The sequence below is a fragment of the Nilaparvata lugens genome, chromosome 2 (assembly GCF_014356525.2).
Source record: "Nilaparvata lugens isolate BPH chromosome 2, ASM1435652v1, whole genome shotgun sequence".
NCBI lineage: Eukaryota > Metazoa > Arthropoda > Insecta > Hemiptera > Delphacidae > Nilaparvata > Nilaparvata lugens.
In genome coordinates, this window is record NC_052505.1 from 13,293,257 (window position 1) to 13,315,949 (window position 22,693).

At 36.7% G+C, this 22,693-nt stretch overlaps 1 protein-coding gene across 3 annotated transcripts in view; it reads left to right on the forward strand.

Annotated features, from left to right (window-relative positions):
- LOC111054673 overlaps positions 1–22,693 on the forward strand; it is a 190,778-nt gene that overhangs the window by 72,853 nt on the left and 95,232 nt on the right. For all 3 annotated transcript variants that reach the window (XM_039420578.1, XM_039420577.1, XM_039420576.1), the window contains exon 3: positions 10,404–10,565. In XM_039420578.1, coding sequence (XP_039276512.1) covers positions 10,404–10,565 — 162 coding nt within the window. The remainder of the gene's footprint in view (positions 1–10,403; positions 10,566–22,693) is intronic.

Sequence of the window (22,693 nt, forward strand, 5' to 3'; positions counted from 1 at the left end):
ACAACTACCGGTTGAAATGAAACTAAAATATTTTCTACTTTTAAATTAGTTATAATTTTTGTGGAAAAATTATTATACTTCCCATTAGTTAATATTTCATGATGACTACAATTTTCTTTTCTAACACACCCTACTTGCTCTAACACTTTAAGAGCTTTTCCGCTAATACAGGATACCTCTACTCCCATATCTAATAGTGCAATAAATTTTTGCCCTGCAATTTCCACATCAATAAAAATGCGCTCATCCCCCAACTTTGACCTCGTACTTAAAACACGTGATGACTTCACTACAGCGATTCCTGATATCTTATTGGTTTGTGAGACACATTTACAATAATCAAAAATTTCTTTACACTTTTGACAACTAGAAATTTCGGGACAATTCGACTTCCAATGCCCTACTTTATTACAATTCCAACACTTAGGCTCTTGGATTTCTCCTACCCTATTTTCTCGCGTTTTCGACGCAGCCTTAGGTTGAAAATCACTCCGTTTTTCTCCATCATTTTTCGTGTTTTTCAGAGATAACCTCCCGTTTTTCTCTTCAGCACGAATCGCCTCATACTCTCTGGTTACATCTAACAACTCATCTACATTTTTAACCCCTACACTACGAACATATAATTTATACCTCGGTAATAAATTTAAATACAATCTTTGAAGCATCCTATCCCCCTCATAACTACCTAACCGTCTCATTAAGGTAAGCAAGGCTTCGGCATACTCATCAGCCGGTTCGCCCTCCCTCTGCTTCCTTGCAATGATCTGACTCTCAAGGTCGTTACTATAAGAATGAGGATAATAACGGAGTTTAAATGCCTCTACAAAATCAGCCCACGTCCTCCACTGGGAGCGACGATTCCGCATCCAAAGTAGGGCTCCTCCCTCCATCAGCTCCGGCAAGGCTATAAGAGATTGCTCCCCAGAGATCCCATATGCGCCCTGGAGTTCCGCGAGCCTCTCGATGAAACTGGGAGCATCCGATACACCATCAAAATGTAAATTCCAACTTCTTACCTTGTCGCAGACTTCTCCCTGACTATACGTGCCTGAAGAGCGGGATAGTGCCGGCTCTGTACCTGGTTGAGAGGCAGCATCGGTCCGGGATCGAAGGTGCTCGACCATCCTCCTCCTCAGCTCCTTCACAGTCCCCGCTGCCGACAGGCCGAGACTCTCTAGGTAGCCGACCGCTTCCTCCTTATTCAGCCGATACACCCACGACACTCTGGGGTCGGCTTCGCGTTCCGCGAGGTCCTCCCGGCGGACCGCCTGTACGACTTCATCATCCTGATGAGTAGTCTCTTCTCCGTGTACACTCATCGCGGATTGGGATTCACCTAAACCCTCTTCGCGATTTTCTTGGGCGCCAGACGTCTTAGCCCCACGATGGGAGACGTCAGTTTTATTAGAATGACCTATTCCACCCTCTAGGTTTACTAATAATTGCGAAGTATTGCTACAACGCGGACTAGCTACAGCCGGGTATGGGTCGGGGTCGGTGACCGTATTGACTGGTGGAGATACCGGACCTACACTTCTCCCTCTATCCTGATTCTTTACCCTCTGCTTCTTTCGCGAGATTTTTACTTTCAGGGGAAGAGTGTTTGCCCGTGCCGTTGCTGGCCGATTCGGCCCTCGGCCTTTGGAATACAGGGTGGGTTTTAAGGGAGATTAAGATAACCCTATACAAGGAGACGGATCTGACTATCAGATCCCTACCAATAATTCTATTTATAAAGGTAGTACGCAATCTGAACCAACTGCGAATTGACGGCGAGCAAGCTGTACCTGCAAGCCCGGGATGTAGGTTTTCAATGGGGTTTAAGGTGAGAGCTATAGAGAATAGGGTGCAGGGTATGAGGTATACGGTATAAGGTATAGGGAACAGAGAATCAATAATAAGATTATTATTCTCTACAGCAAATAAATGTCTGCTCAATAATCCGCAATCTGAGAATTGCGCTCTAGCTCTCAGCAAGCTGGACCTGCTAGCTAAATACAGTATATCAATTTCAATTAAGTGGCAATTAAAATTTAGAGGATAAGGTTTCAGGTGTAGGATTTCTGAATCGCGAGCCTGCAGCTGCGAAAGGATTTTCAGCAATTCTGGAACTGCTAAACAGGATTTCCGCACTAGTCTGATGACTGCGCGCCGGTTATTAAGGGCCAGTCTGTAACTGCCCTTAAGGGTATGGGAATCACTCTCAATCGTCCGAAACGCTTTTAAATTAATAGTCAGTATGTCGACTATTATGAGAGGATAGAAAAGATTTTTCACAGACACAGTCTGTAGAATAATATCGGGAAGACAACAGTCTGTCGTTGTCAGGGTAGGAAAGGATTTTTCCAGGTTTTTCCACAAGGAAAATATCGAGTCAGAGACTCCTAACTCAGGAAAAGATTTCAATAGACTTTTCCAAGTAATTGCCAGTCTAAGGACTACCACAAGATCGATCTCTAATTTGCAACTGAGATCACGGGAAAATTCGTGAATTTTCCACAGGTAAAGCCAGCAAATAATATTTGCTATTAAAGAAGACAGGTTTCTAAGAATTTTAGAAAGGATTCGCGGGTCTGAAAACCCGCGACTAGGACGATCTCGAATCTGAAACTGAGATCAGGAAGGATTTTAACACAGGAAGAATTAAGAGAAAGAAAGAGAAAGGATGCCGCAGTCTAGAAACTTCGGCGAGGAAGTCCTCAAGCTGTACCTGAGAGCTAGAAGGATTTTAGAATAGGGAAAGTGAAGAGAAAGAAAGAGAATGGACGTCGCAGTCTAGAAACTTCGACAAGGACGAACTCAAGCTGCACCTGAGTTCTCTAGGAAAAGGATTGGACTTTTCCTACTTGGAATTACAGCAAGTCAGAAACTGCTAAGCGAATTTAAAATACAGGGCCACTCTATAGTATGAAAACTAAGCAAGGAAAATTTACCATAAATGATAATAATCTCTCTACAAGGATAAAATTAATCGAGAAAACTTTTCTCAAAAGGAACAGGGATTTTCCCACAAGAATAAAAATTAATTGAGAAAAACTATTCTTAAAAAGGACAGGGATTTCCCTACAAGAATAAAAATTCAATGGAGAAAAATTACTCTTTAAACTAAAGGCCACCTTACTACAGAGAAGGAAAAATATACGGACTACCAGTCCTGACATACAATTACCTGAAATGACGTGGATACTGATACGGAGAATAGCGAACCGATTCCCACTTCCCGTATTATAATTAAAAACGTCGTGAAGCGACAGAGTCGAGACTTATAAATTAAGTACTCAAAAATAATCCGCTATAAGAGCCTAGCTAAATTTCCCCACTCAACTATTTGTAGCACAAACTTGAGATCCCTTACAGGTTTCAAAACCAAGGATAACTCGTTCACCCCCAGTGATACGAATTTAGGAAAAATAACCAACAAGAAAGAAAATCCCCCAGGAAGTTCTATCTTCAAATACAGTCGGCAATTCGACATACAATATTCCATTCACTAAAATACAGAATAGAATATTAACCCTCTAGTACACCACTATTAGGAGCGCCGCTCGGAACGCAGCCGTACACGAACCCGTTCACCGAACAACTGCTTTCTCTCAGGTCTTCTTGGAGCTGCACCGGGTCGCTGAAAATTAGCCAAACTTCGAAGTGAGATAGAGTCTGTAGAAATAGATTGCAAAGTTTGAAATTTGAGTCGGTCGATGCGTTTTCGATTGGCTGATTGTCTGTTGGGCTGACAGACTGATTTTCGGGGTCGGCTGCAGAAATGGATGCTCAGCAACAGATGTTCCGGGTCACGACAATGACTCCACCTTTTCCAACCGAGAGCTCACAACGAATGAAGAGCATGCCACCAAGGGGAAAATGTGTTTCCTAAGGAAATTGTTTTTCTTCACTGGAACGTTTCGATTCTTCTGAGAAAACAAGAAGGAAAATATATTGAGGAAGAGTTGCCATTGTTTTCTGGCTGCCCCAGCACCAACTACCGACCGACATCGCTGCTATTTCAGATTCGTCTGTCTTTTGCGCTTCGCCGATTCTCATATTTCATGAATTTTATCGTTCTCCCTCATATGCACACTCGCTCCCCACATTCTCATATCATAGCGTGTGATTCATCTTGCAGACAAATTTCTTGCAATTCACGGAATTGGTGTCATCACATCATCATTGAAACAATAAGGGCGAAATGTGATACACATTCATTTCCTCTCTATTTCCAGCTCCTTTCAACAGCTTTATACAGCGTTTCCCTTCCCATGGCATTCTCACATATTAGATTAAAGGAAACTTATGAGTGTGAAACAAGAGAAATAGGAGTGAGAGCAATTCTCATTTGTTATCATGGAATTGATAATTTTCGTGATCACGAGAGTACAGAAACTAAGAGTCAATTCGAAAAAAAATGTTTATGATACAATTTCAAATTCAATAAGGGAAAGAGAATTTTCCTATCATTTTTGTAAGCCTGACTGTGCAATTCATGTAGAGTACATGAGTTTGAAGCGTGAATCATGATCACTGGTTACTTACAGGCATTCCAAACTTGTCAATTATTTGAAATCCTTGACCATGGATTGACCTCCAGGTCACATTTGCAAATGATAGATGTTCCATGTAATGTAGTATTGTACCGAAGTGAGAAAAGCTGATTTGGAAAAGCCGATACTAAAAATGCATCTCACTAATTTTTGGCAATATACTATCTCTATCGCTCCATCATAAATAGAATTACAATAATGGAACTGTGCAAATCTATTTTTAGTTCTCCGGGGCATTCACGATTCCCTCTTCAACAAATTAAGTGCTTTAAATCCCAAGAAGCTTAAAAATCACTTCCCATGGAATCCATAAGATGAACATTTTCATTCCAGATATACACTTTTGCAGCTTTTGAAATGGTCTTATTTTTCCGATGCTTCCGGAGTATCTACGGCTTTGCTCTTGACACGGTCCAATTAAAATTTTCCTTTCTTGAAAATTGAAATTCTTGGAAATTTCAATCACTCGTTATGCTTGGGAAAAATAAGGGACTTAATTTTCATTTATCAATGGGTTTGAAGGCTTATGATTGAGGAATCTCTCACTGGATTCATTCATGAGTATCAGTTCAGTTTCATTTGAATCTTCTCGTTGAAAATAACATTGGCTTTGATGTTCAATTCGTTCATTTAGTACTTAACTCTAACCACAAGCATGCTCTCTTACAAAGTTTGATTCAATAATTCAAAATGTAGTATGATTGTGGTAAGAAATCAGATAAAAATTGGATGAGAGAGCTATCTGCACCCAAATGATGTATGTTGGAATGTAAAAATCCTAGCCTACTTCAAAAGAAAATGTACAATACTGTGTATTGCTCTACTTGTTTTTACTGTATTCTCTGTCAATACTATATTTCTTATCTTGCATCAATAAGGATTGTGCTTAGAACCATAAATATAGGCCGAGTAAGAAATAGAACCAATGAATGAAATTATTTATCAAAAATCATACCAGAGACAAAATCTTATAACATAATTTCATCAAATTCTTTATTCATTCAAATGTTCATTTGACACGAATAGGTATTGGATTGACCAATGCTAATACTCTGAATTGGTCAGATTTCACGTAATTGTTCCTATTAAATTTAATCAATTGAGGAAAAAATAGCCGTACAATGAATCGCTCTGAGGGAGAACCATAAGAGTTTATAGCACTGCAGAAATAGATATCCAGGAAGGGTCGACGCAACACGTATTAAAATTTACATTCTCCCCCAACACTAACGCTTTTCGGTTTCTCTACCCTTTTCCCCTCTATCACATCATGTCATGCAATATGCGTATGAATAGTAGGTATTGAAACTGTGGATACTGTATAGCGTTAACAAAGGACCTTGTTTACTAATAAACGCGAGACAAGTTGTGAGTGGCTAGATGCAATGCCTGAAGGTTATGAGTGCAGCAGAAATGTTGTTACAAAACACTCCCCCCCCCGCCACCATCATTGCAGTTGCAACTGAGAGTTATGACATTACACAGAAATGCCGCATACTGCAGAGGAGCTTACTTCTGACAAAGTGCACCTTCTACCACACAACACAGATTGAACCAGCTCGCACTGATATTACGCACGTGTTACGAGATCACGTGTCGTTAGGCACGCGCACGAGATTGTACAAATTACAAAATAGAAAGTAACCGACAAAGAATATTGTTTAGTATGTTTGGTGTACAACTTTTCGTAATTTGGGCACGGAGTGAGAGACAATATCCTTATATTGTACTCATTGTTCTTAATATACCGTAATGTTGGTTTTTCCTTATTTTGTGCTCTGAGCTTTGAGATGCTCCATAACTATGAAAAAATAAACACGAGAAAATCACCGATGTGTCAGGAATTTGTAAACTGTGTTTCGTCTGGTCCGAATATTTTTTGAGTCCACCAACTATTTTCGTATTCAGAAAACATTCCCTGCGGATGATAGAATAGAAGTTCATAACAGTTCCATAATAATTTTTCAACTGAAATAAAATTTAATCTTGAAAAAAATTTCCACTGTTATTCACCAGTAGCTTTCCTACTGTTTATGTTCTCAGTGTAACCGATAGTTGGAGGTAAGGTTTGTTTTCAATCAATGTATTATTATTAATTCAAGCATTCGAGGCACGACTGGTAAAGTATAAAATACTCGTTTACTGATGTAGACACCGTAAATCAATATATCAATATAATATCGATGTATACATTCACTAATATAGTAATTAATATTCCACACAGGATGTAAATTTATAAAATATTTTCCCAGTTATCCTCTGATAAAGGGATGATATGGAGATTCCAATTTCAAATGTTCACCTACCTTGAATTGAATATCTAAATTCTGAAGACAGATATATCCACTCATTTACTCTCCACTGCGATTGATGAAACAAAGTCGAAAGTAAAGTACAGAACTTGCCAAGCTCACAACCTATTAATCTTTTAGGCCTGAAAATCAATTTCGAATTTGATCAGATTAGATTATAGTGTCAATCAGAGTCAGTCTTTCAATTAGAGTATGAAAAAGAGGTTATTCTTTTGAGCAAGAGATCTTTTTTAATTTGATAGTATTTAACTGGTTATATTGAGTTATTTCGTAAAAATATATAAAAACGATTTCACAGTGTGATGTATTGGAGGTTGTGGAAATAGAATACAGTTTGATTCGATGGGATCAATTCAGATAAGCTCATTCAGTGTTGGAAGCATCTACTCCTACAATCAACATTTCTTTTGACATCTAATTTTAGAGGTTATCATTGTGGTCAGAGAATAGAATGTTATGAATCCATTTCTAGGTGCTTGTTAGTTTTGGAAAATTCAATCTCAGATTTTCCCTTGACTTGATTTCATATAAGAGTTATCGATCAAGATGCTTCAACTTCCGTAAATTATAGCTCAATAATCTTGAATATACTGTAGCTCCATAAGAGAGATACAAGTTTTCGTGCTGCATCACTCTCTGATAGGAAATGATTTCGATAGCTGTTGATGATTCCCCATGAACTTCCATCGACTGAAAAGAGCTAAGATGGAAAGGAAGAAATTGCTTCCGTTCCTTGAAATATTGCAGACAGCAGAGAAAAACATATAAAAATTAAAGTTTGATAACGGAAGCTCTCAGGCTGCTTTGAAGCAAACCGTCTTCTACTTTACGACTCAGTTATGACGTCACAGAAATACGGATGAAGGAGAATAAAAAGGCAATATGCCATCTAAAGATTTCTTCTCTCCTGTAATCGATAGAGGAAATTGAAGTCTGGTCGGTTGGCTCAATGATTCCTGCTCAACTCATCAACAGTAGAGAAATCTCTCTCAATGATCTTCAAAATCACTGTTTTGGGTTGAACAATGATGTATTAAACCGATAAATGCTCTATGAAATGTCGAAAAAACAATAAATACAAAACTGTCACTGATGCAGTAAACTCTTTCTTGATCGGAGATCCTAGAACATGTTTGACAGAATAATTTGTAAATGTAGCTCTGATTAAACGATTTTCCAGATGGAAAGTTTGTTCAATCAATTCAATCGAAGCGAGTTGTTCAGAGTTGAATTCAATTTATCCACTTGCTACAAACGCGTGCAGGCATTAATGTGTCCTCAATTATCGAGCCAGCAACCTGATTGGAAAGGTTAATAACAGGCGGGCGGAAACATTTCAAACACTGATGTCATTTTCATACATGCAGGATGGAGTTTAATTGCTTGGCTTGGAAGCCGATCGCGAATCGTCTCAAACAAACAAACCGATAGAAGAACGGGGTGTTCTAATCAACACGAAACAAAGCCTAATTCTACTGATGGTGTTGTGCTCTAGCTGAGGATTATTCTTTGTAATTGTCCACATAAAAGATCAATGGAGCATAGCCAATTAAAATCAAGCTCAGGGAACGAATTAGTATTAGTGATCATGCGATAAATAGATAGGCTACTCTTTGATAGAATTCTCACATAGCTACATAGGATTTATCCCCTCACTGAATTGGAATGATTTTTCAGAAACGAACGTTTATATGTATGTATTATATGTATCTTATCTTATCTAATCAATGATAATTTTACTTATTGATGAGTAATTGTTAAAATAACGTGATGTGTTGATAAAAGTGCATGATTTGATTTTTCACATTGATCTTATGAGAAATCAATTTCAATATTGCTAAAAGCTTCTGCACACTCTGGAATCTTATTGGAAAAGATATTGCGATATTTTAATTAAGAGTCCTTAGAGATTGAATCGTTATCAACAGTGGAGTTATCGCACGAATCAATAATAACATAATAGTTGAAAAATTCCGAATTCATTCACAATGAAACTATTCGATAGGTTTTTAAAATGGAAAATCACAAAGGAGTTCACATTTAGTGTTCATCGGAGTTCGAAGAATTAAGTTCTCTGTTAACTAGCTTAATACTTCCAACCAAGTAATTGGATTATGTGGCTGTATTATGGCTCGTTACAAGAGAGCATTCGCATTCTGAGCTGAGATATCTAATCTATAAATCACCTCTCTCATTACATTCTGAGGTCTAGAGAGAGAAATACCTTCCAAGGTAGCTTTCGTGATTTCAAAACCGTGTGGTAAAAAGCATATAAAATATTCCCATGAAAGAGAGTTTGCATTTTGGGGTTCTGCAACGCAGCCAGAAAGGATTACACCTTCTGTTTGGCTACAGGGCGGAAGCGAAATGGGAAAAGTTACATGAATGCTAACGATAGTAGCTCCTTGCAGTTGCGAAAATGTTAACCCTTTGATGCAGATAAAAGCTAGAAGGGGACCATTTCCATAATGTATTTGTGTTTTGCATATCAACACCGTGAAACTGGTTGCTGTTATGCTTGCAATGCTATCAGCTACAACGGAAGCCGTTGATGATCACATTTGTAGCCATTGTATTTGATGGGACGCGAGTCTTCCATGCTCTCTATAATAAGAATAACGCCGTGGGAAAGCTTGCCAACTACTTTTCTCAGCTCCAAGCATAGTTTTATCCAGTTTATACTAGAGTATGATAAGACGAATTGCATCATATTTTCAGGGACTATATGAGAATGCAAAGTAAGATATCTAGATATATGGTTCAACATCGTTGATCAAGAATGTTTGTTGTAATCAAAGTATGTCTCACATCCTGTGTTAAACAGGATAATAAATCACCAAGTGTCTCGAGTAGATAGACAACAAAATTAAAATTTCTGTTCACCTCAATCTCATTATTCCATTGTTGACCTATGATGCATTATTATTATTCTATCAAAAGCAAACCTTGTAGATTGTTGATTCAGTACCCAAATAATAAATTGTTGAAATTCTTGTTTTGCTAACTCACTCACAATACAAAAAACTTTTTCAAATAAGACTCATTATGTAAGATCCTTCGAGATCCTTATTATGAAGGAATATTTTCATAGGACTTAGGGAATGTTATCAACCTGCTTCAAATCAGTGTTTTGTTCTATTTTTTCCTTATTATGAAGGAATATTTTCATAGGACTTAGGAAATGTTATCAACCTGCTTCAAATCAGTATTTTATTCTATTTCTATATTTTGTTAGATTTTTCCAATTCACTCGTCTTTTTAGGGCTACTGAGATTACTGCTACACGATGAAAGTTATCAAGTACCCTTTTATTTTATCACAACACAATTATGTTGTTTATTTATACTATTTTAATTTTGAAATGGCTCTTGAATATTTAAAAACTAGCTATGTTGTAAAAAAATGAGAGAGTACTTGATCATTGTTATTGTGGTTCAATAGATGTTTCTTATTTTACAGAATGTTTCAAATTAGATTTTCTATCAATTGAATGAATACGATCGAATGTTTCAAATTGGACTATTTATCAATCGAATCCTGTTTTTTGCAGGCCAAATCGATCTATGGACACAGAAAGCGTCAGGGTGTCCATGTTCATACGCCCCCGACAAGAACGACTGCGCCTGTTGTGTCCAAGATGGCGGCTGTCACTGCGGGGAGGATTCTCCGCACCGCTGCGCCCAGTGTGGCCTCACCCAATATTGCACATCCAGTGAGTATTATCAACACAACTACATAAAACTAGATTTAGACCCGATTCCATCGGAAAAAAAGCTTTGAGCGATAGCTGAATCTGAATCAACAAAGAAATCATACTACATAATACTGAACCAATTTAAAATCTATCTGACTCGTCCCAACTGCCGCGCAATCCTAGTTTTTGTTTTTGGGGAAATCGTGCCTAACTGTTCGAATTGAATGATAAACATTGGAATATTCCCATCTCTCACTGTATGGAATCTAGACTCCAACCTATAAACACTTATGACTACAAGTAATCGTCATGTTAGTATTTCAAATCCATAAGATACATTTTTCAAAAATGTTTCATGGATTAGGAGTTCCCTAGTAAGAAAAGAAACAGGAATTGGTTCAAAACTATTCTCAAGAATGTATCATGGATAAAGAGTTTCCTAATGAGAAAAGAAACGGAAATTGGTTTTGTAACTATATTGTAAAGATAGTAAAAATATTTGAAGTTGAGGAAAAATAACTGGGGCGAATGACAAATGGAATAACTATCTGATCCGACTAAGCTACTGAGACAATTGTTACTAGAAAATATCTTATGATCTGTTTAAACAAAATCAACTGTAACAACGGAACAATGAAAAATGGATTGAAATTCTCCATGAGTTCTAGTTGCGATACCGAATGGAAAAGTTGACAAACGTGAATTGAGAAGTTGACAAAACGTACTCTGTGTTACTGCATTTTGATGGGATACATTTTTTCTTGTTCCATGATTTGAGAATACGAATATGAAATACCGAATATTTATGCTACAATGAGAACAACCATTTTGTACCCTTGTCAATAAAATTTCTCTAATCAATATGCACAAATGCAAAGAGTGTTTATAATAGATTCATCATCATAAATTTGAGGTATAGGCTAAATTCCATGTGGATTTAGGGAGAAAAGTCTTAGCTCTTCAATCTTTGTTTTGAACTGGTCTCTGAATGGGGAAATTCAGGATTATTGATGGTTTAGTGGCTAAAAGTGGCCTCAGGATCAGACGGATAAACAGTTGATTATATCAATATTGTGTGTAGGCGCAAGGTTCTTCATCCAACAATGGTGCAGATGTAGTCGAACAAGGTATTATCTTCAAATAGCGACAAGAAGAGTTAAGCCCTTTCGTGCCAGATCGCAAGCAGCCTCACGCATGTACACTCACAAGCACACGCAAACCTCCTCCTCCACAAAATCATCCTCCTCAACTTCCTCCTTATCATTCTTCCCCTCCTGCTCACATTCATTCTCATCCTTCTTCCTTCTCCTCCCCTTCCTCCTTCTCCTCCTCCTCGTTCTTCTCTCCTCCTTCTTCTTCTCCTCCTCCTGCTCCACCTCCTCCTCAGCATCATCTCAACCTCTTCGCCAGCACTCTGAGCAAGATTGATGTGTTGTTAGTTGAAAGTCTCTGTTGTATGATGCCGAACCTCTCCGCAGACGAAGAGAGGCTCCCCGATTCCGAGCAGAGCGAGTGAGAGAGAACGTCGTCATTGATGTTGGAGAAGTGTGTTAGTGTTAGAGGATCCGTCGGAAGACGTTTGGCAATTCATCGAGAGAGCAGGAGGGTTTGGGGTCTAACCGAGACAGCTAACCGTAGATATCTATCATGCTTTATCCAGCTACATATCATCGGCCTGTCTTCATTGAATCAACCTTTTAATTTTCAACCCACCAGAATTTGCAACAACAATACCCTAACAGTATCTAGAAGACTTACACACTCGTTTCACAACATCATCTAAGTGCTTATTATTCATAATGTATACTCAAGAGTAAGCTTGAGAAAGTGTTTCACTTTTTGCGTTTTGGTGCTGTTGATTGATTTTGTACATTACAGTTTCATTCTTCTGAACTCAGACCACGTTTCAAATCATGTTAAGTATCGTTTCTACTTAGTACTGTAACTTTGAAGTACTGGAAAAAGAGGAAAATTTGTTTGGTAGATAGGAAAATAAAATACTGTCTGATGGAAGAACAAGACTTGAAGCTTTCTTGGAGCTTCCACGTTTCATCAGAGATCCTTGAGTTTTGAGTGAGTGGTTTAGTCAAGTGATAGAATCTCCATATTGCTTACAATATTGAATTTCATATTGTCTTTGAATAATTCACAATGATAAATTATTCGAATATTCTCTCAGTTCGCATCAATTATGTAGTGATACACTAGTGACATGAATGCACCTAAAATATACAGAAGTATACATGATGCAGGAATGACAGACATAAATGTCATTGTATTCCATACATAAATAAACCTGTATCTGTAGTTCAATTTTAGAATTCATCTATCAAAGAATGCAGCACTGCAGCTGTTTTTGTAAAAATATGAACGAATACAATCATATTCGTCTAAAATGTTACTTGACGTATTATGAGATAAACCTGTCTTATTCAAATGGAACTAGTAACTGATTTGATCACTTTTGGAGCTCTGATCAAACCTGTAAAATGAACTGTTCATTGAGTATCATTCATTGGAATATTGAGAGGATTTTCAATCCGACAGTAACGTATTCACAGGAAACTAGATTCTTCAAACATCAAACAGTTGTTAATGTCATATACGACTGATAATATTGGAATTTATGGAACAAACCTGCTGTTCCTTCCCAATCATATTTATATGATTTGTGATTGTATCTATGAATAAATGATTAAATGATTTAGTATTTGAATTTTGTACAATTTGTGCTGATTCGAATTTCTCGCGTTATTGAAGCATCTGAAATGTAGGTGAGCATTGAATACATATATACATGTGGGTAGGGTGGAGTAAAGTAGGCTACAACATTATGTAATCTAGGATGCTGACGTATGTCATGATCGAATAGGCAATTGCAGTAATCAGAGGGTTCTTGTTTTGAAATGAAATAATGATGGTTAGCCTATTGTGTGACACATGAGTGCTACCAAATTGATCAGGAAACTATGAGGAGGTCGTCAAAGCTGCAGTTCACAAGCATTTTGGTCATTGATCAAATTGAACAAGGGAGTTGCAATTGCGTCACTGTTGATGTGACAATTCAAACAGTCAGTGCTTATTCGACGATAATGGGCGTCTTTGTTGCTGGACCCCACTCTATTATCATCCTATTATTCCACACAGCCATATTATCAGCGAGAATAAACTTTATTTCACGACTTGGTTGGTGATATTGTCAATTATATTATTCTAGAGAGTCATTAGATCCGTTTGAAATCATTATTCTTGATGATTGTTTTGATAATCTCATTTGTAATACTCTATTCTCATCAAGAGAAAACAGTAAATTCATGATTTGTTCGGAAGTGAGAATTGTTTTGTTATCATATTTGTTGTTGTCAAGAATAACGTTTCAACGAATATCAGTGATGATGTCACTGTAAAATAAATTATAATAACTATCCTTAGTTCGTTCAGGTTTTCATAATTTTTTATCTTCAGAACAAATGTAAAACGAATGTGATGTCCTTTTCTAGTCATTCTGATATTCATTCCCAAAATACCACAATACCAGAAGTAGATTGAACCTGAGCAATGTAAAACCAATGTGATGTCCTTTTCTAGTCATTCTGATATTCATTCCCACAATACCACAGTACCAGAAGTAGATTGAACCTGAGCAATTAATAATTTCGGTGCAAATCCAGTCATGTGAGTTTTAGGGCGAGTGCAATTAGTTAGATTTTTTAACCAATTACCATTGAACATTGAAGACTTGTCTGTGAGAGATTTTAAACTCAGAATTAAAGATTTTCTAATGAGAAACTGCTTTCACAATCTGAGTGAATATTTTAGCTTATATGAAGAATTTATAAATTGTGATGATATTTGATCCTGTGTAAATGTATGACAATGATTGTGATTTTCATGACGTGGCCCAAACTTGTTTTACACTTGTCGTTGGCAATAAATGGATTTGATTTAATAATTCAAAGATATTCCGATAATGATTCTTCTAAAAAGTCCCAAGAAAAGAAAACTTCTCTAACAAGAGAAACTCCAAACGTGGACAGCTAAAAAATCTTAGTTGATGAGAAAATCGAGTTTGACCATGCACTATTCATTTTCAATCCCGAAGGAGCAAGTTGAGAATTGATAGTGTGATCGGGGAAAAGAGACAGATGGTACATCAAGATGGAATAACGCTTGATCCCAAAAGATGGAGAAGGAGATCCGAAGCTCAATGTGATACAATTTACGACTAGAGTGCTGTCCAGGACAGCTCAGTTGTAAAACTGGCCATTGCTTTTGTGAAGGTATAAAATGCAGTAAATGTATCTGAAAACAACAAATATCTAAGCCGTTACTCTATGGAGTTATTGAGAGAGTAATTCGAGGAAGCTTTAAATTTTGATTCTGAAGAAGAAAAGTAGTTGGTGATAGAAGGAACATTATGAAGTGTTTTAAAATTGAAGACTTAAAATGTGACCCACATTTGGACACTCTTTGAATGCTTTAATGGAGAAGGTTTATTATCCAATGTTTATTATCAACCAAAAAGATGGGGTTCTCAAGATTTATTGATTTTATTCCTACAGTAGAGAACATTTTCATATCTCACATTCTGTTCCAAACTATTATGGAAAAATTCTGTCAAATTTTCATGTTATGAGGGCTGAATTACACGAAATAATTTGAGAACTGTTATGAATCTCAAGAATATTCACCAACAAAGAAGTCAAACGCGATTACAAAATTCAATGTTATAGGAGAGCAAAATATAGCTTGCATTGGTGATGGTGATTTTTGTACATTCAACGATTTTTGTACTAGTTGTAATACTAAAATACGTACTAAGGTAGGGTTGAACCCTTAGGTGAGTTCTGAACCACCGAGAAATGGTTGCCAAAGATAATTACATTGAGCGAATCTGGCCAATGATTTATCAATGATTGAGTATATGGTATAAATAGTGTATAAATGTTGCATTAAATCATTCAGTGATAATAGCTTCGAATTTATAAATATATTGAAGGAGAGACCTTGATAATGAAATCGATTCATTTGCAGAAATAGAACCGAAAAGTAGAAAATTTCAATTCTATTCTTATCTGTACAATTGGATAAATAACTCTTTTTGATAAAAATACAAATGTATGCGGTTCAGTTTCGCACAGCATCGGTTCGGCTGAATTGGCCGGCTGGGATCATTTCATTCCTCATAAACAGCAATGCAAACGTCATCCTGTCAATGATTGGGACCACAAAGTGATAAGCATGACATTCTCAGCGTTTTGCGTCATTTCTTTACTCTAGTGAAATTGGTTTTTGACTGCAGAGCTCCAACGTGAATAGCGGGACAGGGTTGTGAAAGAGAGAGGGATTGGGAGAGAGTAGTGTGAGTTGACAGTTTTCTCGTTTCTCGTTTCTGTTGATCGCAGGGAGCTGGCGGTCCTTGGTTTTTGTTTTCTCCCGATTCCGTTCGTATGTGTCAGAGACCGATGGATATCCATTGTTGAGGCGATGTTTTATGGCGCGGAAAATGCCATCCTACCCGGCTTCAACAATTAAATTCAATTTATATTTTGCAGCTGAATCTCGTGCCAGTGTTATGCGAAGCATGATTTGATGCCTCATGAGGCGCTTGGTGAGCGGGCTCCAATATGATTTTCTCGAGTTGAGCAAATATTGTCATTTCCACAATGGACTTTATCAATAACACAGGCAATCAAACATCCTTTTTGAAAGGGATCTTTAAAAAAAAAATAATTTCTGTCTCTAATGATGATATTCAAGATACTCCCTGACTGTACTGGGTTAACAAGGTGAAATAATAAGAATAACAATATTTCTTTATTATCTTAAAATGTATATATTCAAGGCTTCCGTACTTATTTATCTTTTTTTTGTATAGGGCTACTTGTAATAAAAATAGAAAGAAAAATAAAAAATCTCAGTACCCTCTTTGAATTATTTAATCACAACATGTTTCGGACATTGATGCCATTTTCAAGTCAAAAATGGCATCAATGTCCGAAACATGTTGTGATTAAATAATTCAAAAAGGGTACTAAGATTTTTTATTTTTCTTTCTACCGTACTTAATTTCTTATTAAATAAGAAAATTCTACAAATTTTGTAGAATAACATCATAGTGCCTTTTTTGAGAAGTTTTCAATATAAAATGACAAATTAAAACTAATATTCAATATTCATTTTAATGCAGAAGAAATTATGTTGACCTTTTTCAACATATTTGTGAAGCTTTGAGTGTTAGTAAAAACGGAGTTTGAAGCATTCATTTACAGAAATGCATTTTCCAATCATCTATAAAGATCGTACAATGATGATAAGAGAATAAATGATCACATTGAATTAATGGACTTGTGACTCACAAAATTTTAAAAACTCAGAATCCCGATTGAATAGAGAATTATTTAGGATTCAAGGGGTATTTTCAAGTTCAAGTATCCACTTGCACTAGAAATAAACAGCTAGACTTCAGATATTAGAACGCTAGAGAGCCTCATCCGAGCGGAAAATATTGAAAATGATTTTCACTCACCAATAAGCTCTGTTCAGCTCATCGATTGTTATAAATCTATTGGAAAATGCTAATGAGCGCCCAACTTACTAATTACTAACTCAGATTTTATATAATTTGGTAAACTATTATGGAGCTGATTGAAGATGCTACAGACTCAGGAAAGGTTCCCCAGCGCTGAACATCTATTCAAGCTAATTATATGAACTTGTCTTGAAGGAATGCTTTGTTATCCGAACCAGCCTGAGTTTAAAAAATGTATAGCCGGACTTGCAGTTGACAGGACGTCGTCTGCAAAGCCTTGAATAATTGTTTGCAAGATGACGAACAAAGCGTAATGGAAAATTTCTCTTGTCTTCTAAACCAAAAAAGCTCTTCCACTAAGCTCCAACTAGATTAGAGATTGGGATACTTGGAATACTGATTTTTTTCTGAGACGAGTTCCATAATGGGAGAAAGAATCTAGTGAGAATGGAGGACTCTATCAACTATGAACGAACCCGTTGCTGAAAATCTAAACCCTAATCAGAAAAACACTGAACTTTCAAATTTAAAATTGAATGATTACAGTTGAAAAGGACAAGGAAAACTTCAAAAATGAGTCTCACTGTCATGCTATAACGGTCGCAGTTCTCAAGCAGGATCTGAGAACATGGAACTCATATGGATTAATCAATTGGGAAAGATTGGTTGTCTTGGATATACGTTGAAATTTTAGAGGTGGAATACTTTTTTGTGAGACGATTCTCATGATCTTGATTTTGTGAAAAATTCAGTCGAAATGAAGGGTTGAACTTCAGAACTGTAAATGTAAAACACGAACTTGGAAAAAAGGTAGAATGATTGCGATTCACCCCTCTATAGGTGGATTGAAAACTTTTATCTGAAAATTATAACTAAATGATGAGTCTCATTCTGACATAGTGCCTCAATTTCTGTCCGGAGAGATTCCTGGACATAACAGTTGTTACAGATTGGAAAGTTTCAGCTCATCATGACCTCTCTCACAGTTCGGGTTTCGTGTGCGAAGTGTATGAGTCCAGCATTCCATGAGATGAGCAGCTTTGATAGGAACTTGACTAAACTGCCAGGCCAGACTACAAAATCAGGCTGACGCACTGTCAAAACTTTCAGCAGAAAACTCTGCCGCATCTCTGACTTCTAATCGATCTCATCAGCATGCTTTGAATACCAAACGCAAAGCATGCAACAGCACGTTTCCAGACAGTGGGTGATTTGATGGGCTTTTGTATTGTTCTAAAACTGCTATCATGTAATTTTCCTAAAATGTTGATAATTATGGACAGAAATTTATAAAATGAAATTTATTAGTCTGCTAATTGCCTGGAATGTGCATAGATTGTTGGTTATTCTTTTCAAATGAAGGGAAAGTAGATAAAAATTTTATATACATGATTGTATTTTCTAAACTAAAATTCCTCACCCTGTCATATTATGCAAGCTCCGACTCAAATAATTCATTGCATTTTTTCTTCCTTAATTGAAAATATAAAGGTGCCCCAAACAGGACTTTTAGTCCTCGGGGTACTTGAAATTATTCATTCTTCTTTTGATGTGAATGAAATTGTGGTTTCTTTGTACAACGTGTAATTGTATTATTTTTATTATCTTCATATTCATTTTTATTTATGAAAATTATTCATTTTGGGATCACTGATTGATTATATCAATGTTCTATTTCTATGGGTTTTTTTAATATAATGTAAAACTTGACTCCTCCAGTCAAACCTTCTTTAAAAGGTTTTGGAGAATTTATATTTCGTCTGGTTTATAATATTTGAAATTTTCCATTGAAAGGGAATCTTCTTATCTTTGTTTGTTATATTTTCTATAATAAACTCTCCTCTTCTGGGGGTACCAGGACGAAGGAAAAAGGAAAAGGAAGGAAGGAAAGGATATTATCTTTATTTTTTATAATTTGCAACATTGTTGTTGTTATATATCTACTGTACTATTCATAATTTCTGATTATGTGTAATGTATAAATTGGAAGAATAAATGAATTTATTATTATTATTATGTGTCATGAGTTTTATCGACTGAATTCAAATGGAGAATTCTGCTATCATTATTCGTTTCCAATATTCCAAGAAATGCAATAATTCTCTATTCATCACACTTTCCGTGAAATTAGGTGAAACTTACGTCGTTTGCCAAAAGCATGAGAGGAAAAAAGAACAACCGGCTTCCATCCCCAATTTTTAATTTTTTGGTCACATTCATTTTGGGCATAATATATGAAGATTAGGAGTTTTCTTCGACTTCAATGACTAATCTCAAAGATCGGATTACAAGATTCTGCCATTTAAGATTTTAACAATCTTGACGACTGAAATGGATGGATTCTACAGTAGAGAAGAGATGTAGGCATCTACATCTACAATAAACCCAGATTATTCGACTCAGAGTGGAATTTTTCCCTTAGCTTTCAATGTTGGAATCCACAGATCAATTCCTCTGCAGAATATTTAAAAGGCTGAATTACAGGAATGATAGAAATTGTTATTCTTTCTCATGTCTGTAGTAGAGATAAGCTCTAGATTACAGGCTGAAAAGTCTAGGCTACACATCCAAGTGTGAGTAAAAAAGTAGCAAGAGGTGAACTTAGTGATTTGCAGCTGGCAATAGTTGGTTGGAAGTTGCGGGGGGAGGGAGGGTGTTGTGAGCGGTAAGGGGTGACCAGGGCGCCGGAGAACGATACAATAACATGCTTTCCATGTAAGGCGAGCAGACCGGGACCGTCCCTTTGTTGGCGATCAGCCAACGTCAGTGATAAGGGATGAAATGCTACCTAAAAGGGTTGTAAAGAAGAAAATGGAGCAAGCGAGGCAGCGAGCTGGGTTCCTTGGACTGGCATTATTTCTCAAGAAGGGCTCGAGAGTGTTGGGTGGCTGCAAAGGGCTACTTGGCTGTGTGTTGGTTCCACCACATGAGTGTCCTGTCCTCTCTGCCTTGGCTGCCGGGATCTCTCCAGCTCCCGCTGGCTGGCTGACCAACAGAGCAAACACATTAAACTGAGTAAATCTCCTCGCGTGTGCACCAGCTAACCTACTACTCTTGTTATTTGTATTCTTGGAACGAACGATTGAAAAATGTGTTGTTGTTCAGTTCCTTAAAACTAAATCGTTTTTCTGCGCATATTTTACTATTCTAGGTCACTCCCAACTGTGCCAGTACTGGTCATGTTGTAGGAGTAAAACGGTAGTGAGAAAGAAAAAATAATATGGGAGGAATCTAGTTGTGATAAAGATGAACAGAAATGGAAAACTCGAACGAGCGTTAGAGAGCTCCTACTTTTGATTCAACTCAAGGCTAAAGTCTGTCTGTTCCATTTGTTTGTATGTTCTATGAAAAATTTCGAACGCTTAGATCAATCAGTTTCAAATTTTGAACATATATACCCTCAGTATTCCATTGTAATGTTCTTGACTTGATATTTTGTATGTTCTAAGACAAGGTCAAAGTTCAAGGTCAATTTTTTAATTTCTAATTTTATACCTTGAACTTTGACCTTGACCTTGAACTCTGACCTTGACCTTGACCTTTGACCTTGTCCCAGAACATCCAAAATGTTTGCTACTTTCTTGTTCTGAGTTAAAATGTCAGCAGACTTGAAAAATATGGCATGATTCTAAAGTAGCAAGCTGCTACTTGCAGCTTGCACATTGAGCTGATTGCAAACATTTTTTCCTCACCCACTTATGCAAACAGAAATCAGTGTTGTTGGAGAATCAATTTCCAATATTCTTTTTCGAGAATTCATGGTTCGAGGACCAGTATGTTTGATGCAAAGAAGAGGTTGAATTCCTAATGTCTGGTTCCCAGAAAATGCAAAGCAAGTAACGTCTACCTAGATCCAGCCTCATTTCCTGTGTTTGACAAACGTGGTTTATTCGTTGAATTTGAAGAGCACCATAGATGCAATGATATACAGCAGACCCTGTATAAAATCCCTCACCACATAAGGGACACGTTCCAAAGACTACCTATGCTAATTCGAGAGGCTGCCTACCCACACAAGTGCAGTGGCCCCTGAATCTCATAGAAAAGCAGATGATCAGCGAAAGATAACCGAGTATTCTTAGGAGTGGATGGACTACAAGAATCATCCCAGATAATTCAGTCGTACCAGTATATCAAATGGAGATTGCATTTGAGATTCAAAAAAAGATAAAGTGGATATTGTTAATTTTCTATATCTGAGAAAAATATTTTATAATTTCCCATAGAGTGGCAGAGAAACTCTTTTATAACCTTAATTGGGGGAATTTTATCACACCAGTATAAAAGTGACTAGAAAGAGGCGTTGGACCTTGAAAGAGAGCGGATGAAACAGTGAAGCATCCTCGTTTCAGCTTTCAGTAGAAAAGGCTGTTTTCCGCTAAACAATTTGTTCTTATTAACTCTTGAGGCGATTCATCACTTGAGCACGTGCCTTTTCTTTGTCTCTTTTTCCGCAGAAAATATTTTCTCCCGACAACAGTCATTTATCGGAGACATCATGTTGTATGAAGTTGTTCCTTACATTAGCTTGTTGAAGGTGAGAAACGTGGAAAAATGATAAGATAATGAATTTTTCAATGGGCCAGTAATAAACGAGAATGTTTATTCCCTGAAAACTATGAACATAAATGGAAACAGTTAAGAGCAAGAAGGAACATAATTCATGAAGGTTTCAGAATACAGATTATGAAGGTACTACAATTGAAGAAATTGATATTTATACTCACATAGTCTTTCAACGGTAATATCTATTGAAAGATAACACATATTGTTCGATTTATTTATCTCAAGGACAAAACTAATGTGAATACTTCGATGTGAGTCTCCTGTTTTTATTGTGAGTGATAGGACACTTCAGGCTTTCTCCTGTTTCAGGCAAGAAAAAATTACTCAATAGATTGATAATCTACAGATGGAAACACTTGTAATCAATCAATCAGTCAATTCATTTAGCCTGGCGATACAGTAGTACATAAGGCTACGTCACAAAATATTTTATAAAATTACAATACATAATGAAATCATAATTAGGTCAAAATACATAATAAAATCAATAATAACAAATCCTTAGAATGAATAAAGACAACAATATCAATCAATAACATTCAATAGTTCACCCATAATAGGGCTACGTTATAATTAACTATTTCATATAATAGTTGACATTAATAATATATTCTACCTACCCTTGTCCTGAATTATTCTAAAGAGTAGAATGGATTTTCAATGAGCCATTCTCTTAAATATCTGAGGAATACAGGCAGGGGAAGGGTACGGAGGTTGGTAGAAGGTTGAAAAATGTTATCCCCACTATTGGAAAACTCGAAAGAGATTTGCTGAGTCTGCACCTAGGTACGTGAAGATCTCCACTGGCCCTAGTCGGATAATTGTGAATGTCACTGGCAACCGTCAATACATTTTCCCTGAATTTTATCTCCTTCAAGCACTGATACAAAAATTCATTGAAGACTGTTAATATTGAATTTTCCTTGAATAGAGGTTTACAATGATCTAGGTAATCTGCATTGCTTATTATTCCGACTGCTTTCTTCTGTAAAACTAATATTTTTTTACACTTGAGGAATGGCCTCATAACCTGATACCATAAGACAGG